The sequence below is a fragment of the Podarcis liolepis genome (assembly GCF_965112155.1).
Source record: "Podarcis liolepis genome assembly, chromosome: 4".
Classification (NCBI taxonomy): domain Eukaryota; kingdom Metazoa; phylum Chordata; class Lepidosauria; order Squamata; family Lacertidae; genus Podarcis; species Podarcis liolepis.
In genome coordinates this window covers 59220941-59236575 of record NC_139558.1, presented here as the reverse complement: position 1 = coordinate 59236575, position 15635 = coordinate 59220941, and the positions used below count along the sequence as shown (strand labels likewise).

Sequence of the window (15635 nt, the reverse complement as noted above, 5' to 3'; positions counted from 1 at the left end):
CTATGATTTACTACCTGAATTTCTGTATAGGACATGGTTCTCACTTTCTAAAGCTGAATTAAGGAATGGGGACAATGGTGGAGTCACTTCATTTCACGGCGATTTTATCATTAAAACTAGGGGACAGAGGGTTGCAATGTCACCTGTTGTCTGCATTTCAGCTGAGAAGCTAATTGATTTCACTGAACTCTGACAGTATCAGGAAGAAACTGTTAGAATTACACCCTTCCTGTGCTGTGGTTTTATACCTCTAGCATATGCTGAACTCCGTAGCACTAAAGGGAATTTTAATGGGGACCGGATGGTGTTGGACATAGGTTCTTTTGTGGACAAGAGTAGTTATAAAATGACTATAAATCCTGTTGTAAAATTTTCCAAGCTTTGCAGGCAGCTATTATGGAAGAGGTAATGTCCCTTTGGTAATGGGAACCAAGTGAAAAATCACAGACCTGGAAAACTTGGCTCCCATGAGATCTTCTGAAAGCATCTCTTGCCTTCCAGATCCAGCATGCTGAATGGGCAGAGAGCTTAAATGCTCCTTATGCACCAGGTATCCCCAAGTGGACCAAATGTCCCCCCAACCCCCCCCCCAAGCTTTTAAACTTTCTGTCTTGCTTGCAGGGCAGGGCCCACTCAGCACACAGGATTTGGCAGTACTGAGGATTCTCTCTCTCCCCGCCCCCCTCACCCTCTAGCTGCAGGGTGGCTCCAAGTGTTTGATTATAGGTAGTTTTCATGTATGAGGGACGTGGGTGGCGCTGTGGGTTAAAGCCTCAGTGCCTAGGACTTGTCGATCGAAAGGTTGGCGGTTCGAATCCCCGCGGCGGGGTGCGCTCCCGTCGTTCGGTCCCAGTGCCTGCCAACCTAGCAGTTCAAAAGCACCCCCGGGTGCAAGTAGATAAATAGGGACCGCTTACCAGCGGGAAGGTAAATGGTGTTGTGCGTGCTGCGCTGGCTCGCCAGATGCAGCTTGTCACGCTGGCCACGTGACCCGGAAGTGTCTGTGGACAGAGCTGGCTCCCGGCCTATAAAGTGAGATGAGCGCACAACCCTAGAGTCTGGCAAGACTGGCCCGTATGGGCAGGGGTACCTTTACCTTTACCTTTAATTTTCATGTATAAGCAGAACCCTTTGAACCAAATCCCCGCATAAGATGGGACCATACTGTATATGTATTGTGATGCCTCATTTCATCAAATAAAAAGAAGACATCAAAAGCTTTTGTACACTGAGTAATAGCAATAGTCCAATAATGTCTCCGACTGGCAGTAGCTCACTCTGGCTCAGAGCTATTGGGTTTCTTGAACTAGAAAGCTCAGAGGTTTATCACTGAACTGAATACATGCTAAGCATACCACGGGGATAGAGAGCTAAGCTTAATTTTTCAATTCTATGCATATGGATTTTTCACAGAGTCCCACTAAGCTGAAAGCTGAATTCTATAGGTAGGAAATACAAAAAAAATATATCCTTGTGTATTGGCTTAACATCTTTCACTGTTCCTACACTTGAGGCTGTGATATATTAATCTTGCATCTACATTGTTGACATACTAGGAAAGAGACTGTATTCATAGTTGCTCCCTTGATGGTTTGTGAAGTTTTGTTTTAAATGTCAGGAAAAGAAATGGGTCAAATGAGCAGCTTGTGTACATGCTAGCTTCTTAACATCTTAATATTAACACCAATGCTCTTGCTATATTGTCAACAGCAGAAACCTGAAATTTGAAAGAACGAAACAAATATAAATATTGAACATAAGCACCCACAGAGAAACATGATATTGGAACTGGGGAATAATATTTGATAGCATGTAACTAGAATACTTCCTTAAGGCACTTCTTGTAAAGTTTCACCCTCAGGGGGCATCAATATGAGTTGTGGACATAAGTGAACAATCTCATAACCTTTGTTTGTATAAGCAAAATACAGCTCTGGGTTATGTGAATATGCTCAGAGTAGTTGTAGTGGCAGAAGGTGAAGGTGTGCTTAACCAGCTGCGTTAGGTGCAGAGATTGAAGAATCAGGTAGAAATACTACTACAAATAGTAGTAGTAGTAGTAGTAGTAGTAGTAGTAGTAGTATTAGTAGTACAGTGGTACCTTGGGTTACATACGCTTCAGGTTACAGACTCCGCTAACCCAGAAATAGTACACCTCGGGTTAAGAACTTTGCTTCAGGATGAGAACATAAATTGCGCGGCAGCAGCGCAGGAGCAGTGGGAGGCCCCATTAGCTAAAGTGGTGCTTTAGGTTAAGAACAGTTTCAGGTTAAGAACGGACCTCCAGAACAAATTAAGTACGTAACCAGAGGTACCACTGTAGTAGTAATTCCCTGTCCAACTGGACCACTCTTGTTGGTTGGTTTGTTTTAAAAAATCCTGATCTCCACTGCTTTTTTCCAGAAGGGGAAAAGAGACCTTCTATCATTTTCTTTACAACAGAAAAGCAGTTGTGGGAGGAGGGATTTTGACTGAGAAAATCATCTGCAGTGAAACAGTCAAGCATCTTTCTACCACTCTTCCATTCAAATTTCTAGCCCTTCCCTGGTTGTAATAACTAATAACAACCACCGCTAGACTGTTCATGTGTCTCCCATGCCTTCTCTAGTTTGGTGCTTAAAGTCCCAACTGCTGAAATGTGATTTATTTCCCCACCTTATCTGAATGCTCTGTTGTTGGCCTCCTGATATTGAAATCTCAACACAAACAGTCATCATACAGTTTCAAGAAAACAACCCAACTATCCACCATAGACTGGCCTGCACATGAAGGTAGGAACATAGGAAGCTGGCTAATGCCGAGTAGGAGCATCTAGTTCAGAACTGGCTACAGTGACTGACAGTGGCTCTCCAGGATTTCAGGCAAAATGTTTTCCCAGCCTTTCCTGGAGATGCCAGGGATTGAACTTGAGACCTTTTATATGCAAGACAGATGCTCTATCATTGATCTATGGGCCTTTCCCTTAAGAATGGGCTGGGAAAGAGGTGGTCGACTTATAAGGTAGAACAGACTACACAAGGAATTATATTTCTTAATGTTTCTCTGAAAATCAACACGAAAGCAGAAAAACACACACACAGTAGTGACTGAACTGGGCTACACCAAAACCATCCCCAATCTTGCCACCCAAAACACCTCATCTGTGCCAATACTACAACTAGAATACCAATGGTGGGGTGGCAACGGCAGCAGAGGCCTCCATGCTTATAAAATGGAGGCATCAACCGGAGACCTCCTTCTCTTCCTGTGGATCCACATGCTATCATATAGTCTCCAAGATGCCTTCCATGGAAGACCATCTCATCTTATATATGCAGCTTGGCTTTTCACTTCTATTTCTTTCTATTGTAGCCTCTTTCTGAAAGGAACCAGACCAGACTGAGGATATGAATACAATATGAATTTAGAGCAGTGAAAGCTGGATCTTTGTTTCAAAGCAACACCATATCTCAGCCTTTTAGTGGGCATAAAACAGCTATTCATGGTTAATTGCATAAATCTTTTTGTAGTCAGAATATTGCTTTTCTGTAGTATGTCACCTATAATTTCTTTATCGTTATTCTTTTATTTTAAAAACTGGTAACTCAAGTTGCAAGAATTTCTTTCCCCTGATGGGTTAAAGAAATAATATTCTATTACCTTCCACATATTGTATTACCTTCCACACAACACTGCATGATGTTGAGAGAGTCTGTAAAGGGTCAGAGGTTAATTGAAGGAACTCAAATTCTTACCACATGTTTTTTCATTTTCATCAGAACCATCTGGGCAGTTTGGTATTCCATCACAAAATGATTCTCTTCTTATGCAGCTTACACCATCAGCACAAAGCTCATCAAGAGGTAAGCATTTCACTAAAATAAGTTTTTAAAAGGAAGACGGCATTATTCAGAATGTTGCTTTGATCATACACAGTTTGTTGTTTAGATTGTGCACCAATTAGAGATTTTTGAAATATTAAGTTACATATCAAGCTTTAAAATAAGTAAATAAATATAGCAAGGGTGGTCTGGGATGCCCAATCCAAAATACAGTATTGACAGTGCTCTCTATACTTCCAGTGCAAACTTTACAGTGTACAAACCTGGAGCAAAAGGCAGACATGCATTCTTCTCCCAGAAGTGCTACTCTAGACTTTCCAATAGGATTGCTAACTGGCCCTTTAACAACAGTTTGGTTCTGCAGCAATCAGGAGGTTAAAATGTTTAGCTGTGAAGGATTGAACCTAGGACTGCATCAGTTTTACCCCTGAGTTACAAGCCCTCCATCCACTTAAGAGAACTTGGTGCCTTCATACTATTCTGTGAGCCCAATATTACCAGTGACAGAGACTGATTATAAGTTCTGAGACACTTCAAGTAAAGGCATAATAAATCCTGTGAAAATAATCAGTAGTAGTCTGCAAAAACTCAAAGAGCTTGAGTTTTATTGACGTTAGAAACTGTGCTTATAAAGGACAAGTTTAAGTCCTTTTGGAATTAAACTTCAGAAAACTAAACCACACTGCCATCTACTGGGGAAAGAAAATGTGCTTTCTTCCATTACTGATTCTCTTTCCAAGTCAGAATAACAAGCATATCCAATCATCAACCTTTTTAAGCACAAATGTTCCTTACTTGTTCCTAATATCCACTAATTGGTACAGACACTGGTTACTGAAATAGATGTATATTAGTGTAATGTGGCAGAAAGTGCTGCTCATAATTTGAACACAACCTTTTAAAGCCTTATCTGCACAGGCTCAGTGTGGATCTTGTGTGTGGAAAAGCACATGATTTACTTGATTACAAAAATACCTGGAATCTTTGATACAAAAAACACTATATCTTGCCATTTTCTATCTACTAACCTGGTGTTGTCAAAGGACTTGTACCAAATGTTCTGAAGTCTTCAAAGCAAAAAACAAAGAAAATGGGGGGGGGGGGAGGCAGAAAATTATTTATAAAGCAAATGTTCCTTCGATTTATATTATAAGCTTGATAGTGCAATCCTATGCATGTCTACTTAGCAGTAATCCCCACTGAGTTCAATGAGACTTACTCCTAAGTAAATGAGCACAGTATTGTAGCCTTATGCAAAAATGTAGAAAATGATGTGAGCAGTATATTACTTTGGTTGTTGCACTTCATCAATGACTTTGTCTAGATTTCTTTTAATATTAGATTATATGCTTTGTATTTACTAACCTGATGTTGAACCAGACAGAGGACCTTCTCGGTAGTGGCACCTGCCCTGTGGAACGCCCTCCCATCAGATGTCAAGGAAATAAACAACTATTTAACTTTTAGAAGGCATCTGAATGCAGCCCTGTGTATGGAAGTTTTTTATGTTTTATGCTTCGTTGTGTATTTAAGAATTTGTTGGGAGTTGCCCAGAGTGGCTAGAGGAGAATAATAATAATAATAATAATAATAATAATAATAATAATAATACATATCAGAATGATATTGGAAAGTGTGGGAGTATATGGTTTAGCCATTGGAGACCATCATTTATTTTTCACAGATTTTCCTTTTAATTAGGCTGATATAACCTTTAGAACATATTAACTAAATGAATTGAAATTATATTTATGTTTTCTTTGGCTTGCTTTTTGGTGTTAGCTTCTGTTTTGGACCCATCTCTGCTATTTATTCTTGTTAAAACTGAATGATGTTGTTTTATAAACTATCTCCTCAGTGTCTCTCTATCCCTGCTTTATTCAAACCTCAGTCATTGTTTAAAACCTCCATTTCCCTCAGTGTCTCTTACCTTTGCTTTACTCAAATTTCTTTCATTGTTTAAAACTACTATTTTCCTCCTCTCAGTGGAGAAACTTTCACACAGCACACAGAGAGAAACTCTTCTCCCCTTCCTTGCCTCAGCAATACCTTCCCTTAACCACTCAAAGTCATTTATTACAGACATGAGCATGCCTTTTCCTTCCTGCCCCTTCCTCCTTTCTATGTCCCGCCTTTAGAGCCTTGGGAAACAGCCAATGAAAAGAGTGTGATGATAGACTAATGCAAATATAGTACATGAGAGAGAGAATTTTTTTTCCTAACCATCCATTAGGAAAAAATAACAAGTAGGAAATAAGAAAATCACTCCAACAGTCTAATTCAGCCACTTACACACTAGTCTCACAGCTAAAACTGGAAGAGAATGACCACTCTCATAAAGGACTATGTTTCTTTATTTCAATACCCCTACCCTAAAGTACTGTTACTAGAGATTTGCTGTGATTTCAAAATGAGAGATCCCCCACCTCTCTACCCAATTCCTTTTTTTCTACATCTTACCTCCTCTCAAGCTCTGGTTTTTTGTCCAATCAGCTTGGTTTCATTTCTCTGAAAATGCTATATGATTTGTACTTGTATTTACTAACCTGATGTTGTCAATGGACTGTTTGTGCTAAACATTCCTGAATCTGCAAAGCCAAAACAAAACTGAATATTATTTCAGAGAAGGAAAGGAAAAACAAAAAAATAAAATAAAGTGCCATTTTTTTTGGAAAAGAACAAGGAGAAAGAGTTGGGTTGGAGACTCCCTGATCCAATTTAACATGCCTTGTTAATTGCACGGCCCAACTTGGGAATGTGAGAATTTGCCCTGATTTTACCCTGATTCACCCCTACCAATTAAACAGAAGGTCTAGCCAGTAAGGCTGATGCTAATTAGATGACTGTGCAACGAACAGCTGCATTTTCAATTAGTGGTTTCCATAACAATGAATTCCAGTTTAGACTTCAATTTCTGAATCTAAAACACACTAGGTATGAAATATTTACACAGAATATAACCTCTCAAGTGCAAGCTATTTTCAAATGATAGTTTTACTATGTGCCAAACTTAGAATGGCTGCTGAGGGGTGGGCAGCACTTGCAGCCTGTCGCAGGCTCTCCCCATGCCTGGGGGGTGAAATTCCTTTTGGTGCAGCTAGCCACTGAGTCCTCCCCTGGTCAGCTGTTTTGGATGGTGGGATAGCCTGCCAAGACTTAAAGGCATGATGCATGCATTTCACTCATCTCAGTCACCCCAATGCAAAGCAGGTGTAATTTCAGGGCACCCTATTAGAGGGGACTTAGTGCAAGTCTCTGCCCAGAAGCCAAGTGTGGGGCAAATGGGCCATAGAGCTTCCAGCAGCAGTCAATGATGGGCCCCATCAGTGGGCCTGCATCTTGTCATGGTCCAAATCCCAGGCACGCCCGTGCTTAAGCATCATCCCTCCCATCAGGTGGCTGATAATAGATATACCCCCAATGCCTGAGTCAAAACCTAACCTATATCTGTAATCAATAAAGTTGTGGCCAATTTTTAATTCTAGACTGTTGTAAAGTTTGTTCCATCACACCACTGATATTCGCTTCACCCTTCGAAGTTGGGGGTTCTGCAAGTGGGTCCACAATTGATATTGTATATGTAATATCCTGTACTATTTTTTTTAACATTATTAGATGCAAACTATTAAATACTACTGAAGGCAGAATACCAGATGTTGAGTCCCAAATAACAAATGCCAAATACTGAACAGTTTTCTAGTCCTGTCACTATGGGGATGGATTTGGGGGTTGTTAATTTGGGGTGGGAAAGCAAATAAATTGGGACACCAAATTTCCCTATTACATTATATTGTGGATATTCACCCCCATTTGGAAACTTTCCCATCTTCTCTCACATCTTCAATGTACACAGTGCCTGAATTTCACTTCTGACTCATCTTACTGCACCTCACAAATTCAGTCATTTCTTTGTTTTAAGTCAGCCTTGTTGTGGCTGTTGTAGGTAAATACTTTAGGATGAGGAGTGCTGCTGACTCTTATCGACACATAAAGACTTGTTGGCAGGAGCAGGGGTACTTTGGAGAAGATGCCACGGTTGAATCAAGAATCAATGGATGGTAGTTGAAATAATAGCACAATGCAATGTTTCAAAAGGAAATAATGATTACCTGTTATTTCTATGCTGTTCACATCAATGCTGAGAGTCTGCAGAAGATCACTTTTATTTCTTTCAATGCCCAATGCAAGTTCATTCTTTATTGTTATACCAGGCACCCATTGTATAAAGGAAAGGTTGAATAGTACAATAACGCTGCCATTTCTGCCAAAGATCAACAACAAAACAAAATTAAAGTCTGCAAAAAACTTTTTTGTTTAGATAAATTAAATTGTAATACATACATTTATTTTTTTAATATATGAAAACTGTTTATTTCATTGATACTTTGATACAGTGGTACCTCAGGTTACAGACGCTTCAGGTTACAGACGCTTCAGGTTACAGATGCTTCAGGTTACAGACTCCGCTAATCCAGAAATAGTACCTTGGGTTAAGAAATTTACCTCAGGATGAGAACAGAAATTGCGTGGCAGTGGTGTGGCAGCAACAGGAGGCCCCATTAGCTAAAATGGTACCTCAGGCTAAGAACAGTTTCAGGTTAAGAACGGACCTCCAGAACAAATTAAGTTCTTAACCTGAGGTACTACTGTAATTTTATTGTCTACTGTTCTTCTCACTGCTTTGATGATCAGTGGGATCATGGAAGTTTAGGCAGTGGGCCAGAAATGGTGCAGATTTCAAACTCCAGATCAGGAGATAGTAAAAAAAAGTCATCTCTCCCCCTTAAAATGTCACCACACCAAAACTACATATAATCCTTGTTTATATAGTGCTATAATGAAAATGCAAGATCTGAAATAAGGGAGAGGAGATCTTGAAAAAAATATTTTTGTAAGAGACTGCAAAATACATGGGTGTTGACTCTGAAAGCAAAAGGGGGGGATGAAAAGAGGCTTGTAAATGAATCTGGTGAATAAGTGGGTGTGAATTCAATCAGGCTAAACAAATTTAAAAGAAACTAGTGGCATATTTTAGAATATACCCTTCATAAGCGGGGAGAGTGAACATGACCTAAAATGCTTGCATCCTTTGCCGTTTAATCTGAGTATTGGGATTTTTGACAACATTAGTTTACCCAGTGGAAGTTTCTGCTTGGTTTCCTTCATTTTCTTTACTCTCAATATAGATGTCTCTACTTGTAGCAATATCTGGACTGGCGATGATGTGTGACTCTATAATAATGCTTACTGAAGTGAAGAAAGTTTTCTCGTGGTTAAAAATCAGCAGTGACCTTTCTTATTTCAAAGAATTCCTGCCAGCAGACTGTCACTGATACAGCTGTGCTTTGGGGTAAGAGGTGATTAATCCTATCATGGAGCAAAGCAGAGGCTGCGGCAATGTAGTGAAAGATTCTTCCCTTTAATTTCTTAAATGATTCTAACAACCTCTAGGCCATGCTGAGTAAACAAAAGCTTTTGATGCTATCTTTGTGACTCATCTGATTTCCAGGGATGAAATAAGAAATCGGATTGCCCTGAAGGATAGGGCAAACACTTTTCTTAGGAAAGCTGCACAGGGACACACTCTTTGAATCAAAGTAACAATTGAAGTTGGTCGGCATGCAAACAATGTTGTCTAGGAAAATTTAGGGCAATGCTGGTAAGTTTAGGCCCTGAAATTCTGAAGTTGTGCTTCCTCCTTTATTGCCCTGCCCAGTTGTAAGGTTGTGGGGTTGGGGAAGACCTATTCACAGAACCATCACTAAATGAAGCATATAGGTAGGGCTTCTTGGCAGTAGCCTCTAAGTTGTGAAATGGATTTCTCCAGTTGCACCTTGCATCAGCTTTCATAAGCAGGTGAAGATACACAATTTTTGCTCAGGCTTTTGGAGCAGGGTGGTGAAGTGATGCTTTTAGTTCAGTGGTTCTCTGACTTTTTTCTCTGGGCCACACTTTCAGAATAATTTTTTTTCTTGTGCCACACAGCATTGATAAGTAACAACTGCTAATGGCGCAGCTTGGTAATATGATTGTGGCACATCTAGAAAGTGTAAAACACTGCAGCTACATAAGAACATGAATCATTCTCAAAATATAATACTGATTGTTCTTGAATCTTCCAACCACAATTGCCATCCTCTCCACCACACAGTTTGAGAACCAGTGTTTTAACCAATTCCACCTTCTCTGTGGTGTTGATGTGCTTGCTGCTTGTACTGTATATTTACTGTGATTCTAAGCCACAATACTTTATGGCTTGTATCTAATGCAGCACATAGTAGCTATCCTGTGAGTGCAAGGATTTTTGCCTGAACAACAGGACTTTCCCAACTCTCCTCCTCCATCAGGTACCCTGCACCTTCTCCAAAGCTACTCTAGAGGGTTGGAGGAAATCCCAGAACAGATTTAGAGATGTGTGGGCAGGGGGAAGGGGTGGGCGGGTGGAAGTCCCATTGCACAAGCAGAAACCCTTGCGCTATTGGGAAGGTTACTTGGTGCTTCATAGGATTCAAGCCAGTATTTTTACATTTTATCCAGCATGTCCTGGTACCCTTGGAAGAGAGGCAGAGAAAAAGAAAACAGTGGGTGGGTAAACTGAACTCCACATCCCAGAGAAAGCCAAGGCTTATAGGTCAAGGAGAGAGTGATTCATCAACATACAGGAAGTGCTGATTAGGGATCATTTTTCAGTGTTGAGTTGAGCAACCATTGCCTGTGAATGCTTGAGTATACATGTTGGCACTTTATCCAATGTAATCGATATGTGGAGGTGTTCATGCAGCCTAAAGCTTCATCGACAATCTGAATTACAGTGGGGTTAGATGTTCAAAAGATCTTAATTGATACTGCTTTGGTTATTAAAAACATTTATGTTGTATTTGGTTTCATTTTATTTCTCAGATTGCAAGCCAAAAGGTTCTGGTTTTACTTAATTTGAGTATAACTTGACAGCAAATGTTATTAAACTTGGGAATGGTGATTCTGTGCTTCATTAACATTGTCAAAGGCACCAGCCAGCTGCTGTATTTAGCAAAGGGAAAATGTGTCTTATTTCTTGACAGATCTTCTGGAGAACTGATTAGAATGGCAGTCAGATACGCTATGAGGAAATGCACGAAGTAACAAAAATCTCGGAAAAATCAAAGAAACTCTCAGATGAAATAAGCAACAGACGTTCTATGGCAGCACAGTTCCCTAGGCCTTGCTGGAAGTGTTATTATACAAGTCATGAAAGACACTAAATAAACAAATCCGGGTCTTAGGACCCATTGCTAAATTTGGAAGGTGTTGGGAGAGCTAGCATGCTCCTCCCCACAGCACTATTCCTGTCACCCTCACCTTGTGGAAGGTATTTGTATGATATGGGCAGAATCCTGTATCTGTGAGGTTCCATATGCCTTATGGAATCATGTGAAAACTCAGGATTGTAAACCACATTGTGATGTGTGGGTAGGGTTCCATGGATACAGGAGACTGCTTGCTTCACACAAGAACTTCCACAAGTTGAGAGTTACAAAAATGAGGCAGGGTGGAGCTAGGATGCTTGTTTCTGCTACCCCACCTCAAACGTTTAATACCACATTGTCTTTAGTGGGCTAAAGAGAAGCATGAAGAGGAATATAATATGCTGTATTATTATCAAAATAATTTAGCCTCCATTCCTGCACATTTGCATATATTTCAATCTGTATGATTTTAGCAGTATTTAATGTACATAAAACTGCAATCCCCCCCTCTTTTGGGAAAAAAAAATACACCTCACCTGAATTGCAATATTTTACAGTCCTTGTAGTCATTTTGAAGTTCACTTGACTGAAATATATCATCCACCTAGATAGAAAAGGATGACATAAAATGTTTCAGCTATCTAGAGGGGGAAGGATGACAGGCAATTATGACAAAATATTTCAGTCAGTGCCTATATGCAAATTTATGAACTTTCGAGCGAGGTATAGCTCTGTTAAAAAGAAAAAAGCTCTGGAAGGTTCTGTGGGTGGAGAGAGAGAGGGGGGGAAAGACTGAGAACAGGGTTTTTATTTAAATCAAATTTTCCACAGAAAGGGTAAATCTGGATTAAATGAAGAAAAAGTGTAAAAACACTCAAGGAAGATGCAGCACCAGGGAGAGGTGTGGCATGGGGAGAATTCTGTGGGATAGATAGGGAGACCTGGAGGGCTGCATTTGATTCCTGGACATGAGATTTCCTATCCCTGCCTTAAACTAGGACACACTACTAAACATCACCACTATTTGGCATTGGAAGGCATTCAGATATTGATGCCAATGGCAGTTTTCATTCTGTGTTAAATAGCATCTTTCAGGATATAGGGGTGCTTTTGTCCAGACCATAGCATCAACTCCCTCCCTACAAGCCCATGGTGGCTACTTTAATGATAGAAAACAGCCACATAGTGCCATGTTCATGTACATCAGTAGATAATAAACATCACATCAGTCGATTCCAATTAAGTTTCTTTTTCTCCCCTTCCTGCAGGCCTCAACCATGAATCTACTCTGGAGGGTCCCAAACTCTCTGAAGCAGATTAGAGGTGGGCTGCAGGGGGGAGAGGATGAAGGGTAAATTTCATTTCCACAAATGGCTACCACAACTGGATGTCTCTCACTACTGATATCTGCATGTAAATGGCAGAGAATTTAGATAGATTTAAAACTGAAAGACAATATAGAGGAACCTGTGAAAGCTAATTGATTGTAATTTGGTAAAGAATGTATTGGTTGATACTTACCATTTGCTGAACATCAAAGGCAAGAGCTTTAAAGGCTGTTGATGATTTATCTTGCAAAGCCGGACTGAAAGATGCTCCTGACAGTATGGTGAATTTGCCCTGGGCTGTAGTTCTGCTCACATCTGATATAATTAAAGGAGATATATACCAGCAAGGATACATTTCTCTCATTTTATTTAGAGCTGTCCTTTGCACTTTCTGTGAATTCCAAAATGGAACCACAACATCATGGAGGAATGAGTGACAAACCTTATGTTATGCTTATAAGTTTCCTCACAATTTTGAAGTATATCTCTGACAATGGGTTTGGTGTAAATACCCAACCTTGCAGTGGCAGACCTTGGGATCTCAAATTTCAGCAGCTTTTGGGCAATGCCAAAATTCTACACCCTTCACATGTCACATTCTGTTCAAAATAATAGTTGCAGTGTCCTCTGTGGCTCTGCTGAGGTTCAGCTACCACTGCAGTCAAACTCCCTTAAATCCACCTCTGCAACCGCAGCCTGGACATAATGCTTTCTTTTATATAGTTACACTTCTACTGCAGAGGAATGATGAAAATTTCCTGTAGCAACACACACACACACACACACACACACACACACACACACACTGTGGTTGGCATCAGCTATGGAAGTTGTGTCACTTCTGTCTAAGGAAGGGACAATGGCTAGGCAGCCAATTTTACCCCATACAGGAAATCATGCTGAGGAAATTGAATACTTTCAGGGTATTATAAGAACTAAGGATTAATGCTATTTCCTCTGGGCATGAAATAGATACAATTCTCTGATGTACCACTTTGAAAGAGGCTGCTTTGATTTGACACAGATATGTCTGACCTTTTCTGTCAGAACTCATGTATTGCTTTGGTGAATGTAGAGAATACCTTCCTACAGTCATTTTGATCTTTCAGATTGGTAATCTTATAAAATAAAGTTCATTTCAGTCATTTGAGATCTAAAAATAGCACCTTAAATATTCAAATTATTTAATCCAGCCTAAGATTTTTTTTTCTTTTTCCAGTTCTGAAAAACAGCAAGGTTTGAAAAGCAATCTCTTAAATAAATCCAATGTGGTGTAGTGGTTAAGAGCGGTAGTCTCATAATCTGGGGAACCGGGTTCGTGTCTCCGCTCCTCCACATGCAGCTGCTGGGTGACCTTGGGCCAGTCACACTTCTTTGAAGTCTCTCAGCCCTACTCACCTCACAGAGTGTTTGTTGTGGGGGAGGAAGGGAAAGGAGAATTTTAGCCGCTTTGAGACTCCTTAAAGGGAGTGAAAGGCGGGATATCAAATCCAAACTCTTCTTCTCGTGTTGTCCCTTTAAATGCAGCTTAATTTGTTCATGGAGCAATGCCTCTGCTTCATGTTCCTGGTTGTCACTAGCAGATGCAAAGAGACTGACATCATGTGGTTGGGCACGACACCGTTAGTGAACTATGTTATCTTTTTGATGTTGTGAGTTGCCCTAAGCATGGTTTATTTTCAAAGGTGGCATACAAGTAAATGATGGTGATGATGATGACAGTGATCAATCTTCCATGAAAATATAACTTCTGGTGACAGTTCTGTGGCAAATTTAACATGATCTCCAAATGTAACATGAGACTGGGACTCAAAGTGTTGAATTAAAAGGTAAAGGTAAAGGACCCCTGACAATTAAGTCCAGTCACAGACGACTCTGGGGTTGCGGTGCTCATCTCACTTTACATGCCAAGGGAGCCAGCGTTTGTCCACAGACAGTTTTTCCAGGTTATGTGGCCAGAATGACTAAGCTGCTTCTGGTGCAATGGAACACCCGACACCAGAGCAGTGCATGGAAATGCCGTTTACCTTCCCTACCTATTTATCTACTTGCACTTTGATGTGCTTTCGAACTGCTAGGTAGGCATGAGCTGGGGCAGAGCAATGGGAGCTCACCCCGTTGTGAGATTCAAACCAATGCGTCCCAACCAAGTGTTGAATTACTTATTAGTAAAATGTACCACAGGGGTACTGTCATATTAGAAACACTTAGCACTTTGCAGAATGTGGTGCCAAACATGCTTCAACAAAAGAACTTATTTTTCCTTCATCTATCTTTTCGTTCAATGCACTGTAACATTCCATTGATTTAAGCAAGTGCCCTATAGCTCATACAATCAATTCTCAAACTTGTAAATTAAAGGAATTCACACAAAAGGCTAAGTACAAAAGCAACTTTCATATCAACTTTAAAGTCACCCTGTTCTATTCTGTCATTAACTCAGTGAACATATGCTTTAGTATTTAAATTATGGTCTAAGGGTTCACTACTTTTATGTATAATGATTCTTTTTCAAAGCAGCAGTACATCTGCCTAGCATCAAACATGACAAATAATTAAAGTAACATGAGCAGTTGACTTTAGAACTCAAGGTTGAATCCTACCTCCTTACCTTGTTCAGCTGGTTTACTTTCGAACCACAAAAGTGTTAATAATCCAATGCAAATGCATAATGATACTGCAAACAGAGCAGCAAACAAAATTTCATAGCTGGTAAGAGGAATGCAGTTTTTCTTTGATCTTTTTATCAGGTTCATTTCAGGATGGAAAATAGTGACAAATTAAGGATTGCCACCCGATGCATGTAAGAATAACAAGAACAATGATCTGCTTGAGCAGATATTTATATACCGATAGTGATTAGAAACTAATTGCAACTTTAATCTTCATTTACACTCAGTCATTTCAGCTCAGGTTTCTCTGTCATCCAGTGTAATGATATGTCCTCAAGAACATATACATAGTATGAAAATGTAACTCCTGTTTACAAAGATAATATTTTTCAACATAACGTATGTAAACAAAACACCCAAGGTTATAAATGTTAATTGTCAACTTTACATTATTATTATTCTACCATTTATCTGTCACCAGTGAAATGAATGTGATATTCTATATTGCTACTAGGCTAGAGGTATTGGAAGCCTGGTGTCAATTTACCTTTGCACCAACAAGATAAGAAATCAAAGTTCTAAACTGCTAGAAACAGTGGCAGTCAGCTTGGAAAGGTCCATTCACGTTCAAACTACTTATCTTCAAAC

The 15635-nt window shown here is 39.9% G+C and overlaps 1 protein-coding gene across 2 annotated transcripts in view; it reads right to left on the bottom strand.

Moving 5' to 3' along the window:
- The window catches only part of TMPRSS15 (transmembrane serine protease 15), a 54710-nt gene extending 39395 nt beyond the window's left edge, over positions 1 to 15315 (bottom strand). For both annotated transcript variants that reach the window (XM_083500334.1, XM_083500333.1), the window contains exons 1-7: positions 14987 to 15315; positions 12569 to 12690; positions 11584 to 11651; positions 7931 to 8082; positions 6368 to 6409; positions 4850 to 4888; positions 3735 to 3854 (exon numbers count right to left, since the gene is read on the bottom strand). In XM_083500334.1, coding sequence (XP_083356460.1) covers positions 3735 to 3854; positions 4850 to 4888; positions 6368 to 6409; positions 7931 to 8082; positions 11584 to 11651; positions 12569 to 12690; positions 14987 to 15131 — 688 coding nt within the window. In that variant the 5' untranslated portion in view covers positions 15132 to 15315. The remainder of the gene's footprint in view (positions 1 to 3734; positions 3855 to 4849; positions 4889 to 6367; positions 6410 to 7930; positions 8083 to 11583; positions 11652 to 12568; positions 12691 to 14986) is intronic.
- Positions 15316 to 15635: the final 320 nt, after the last annotated feature.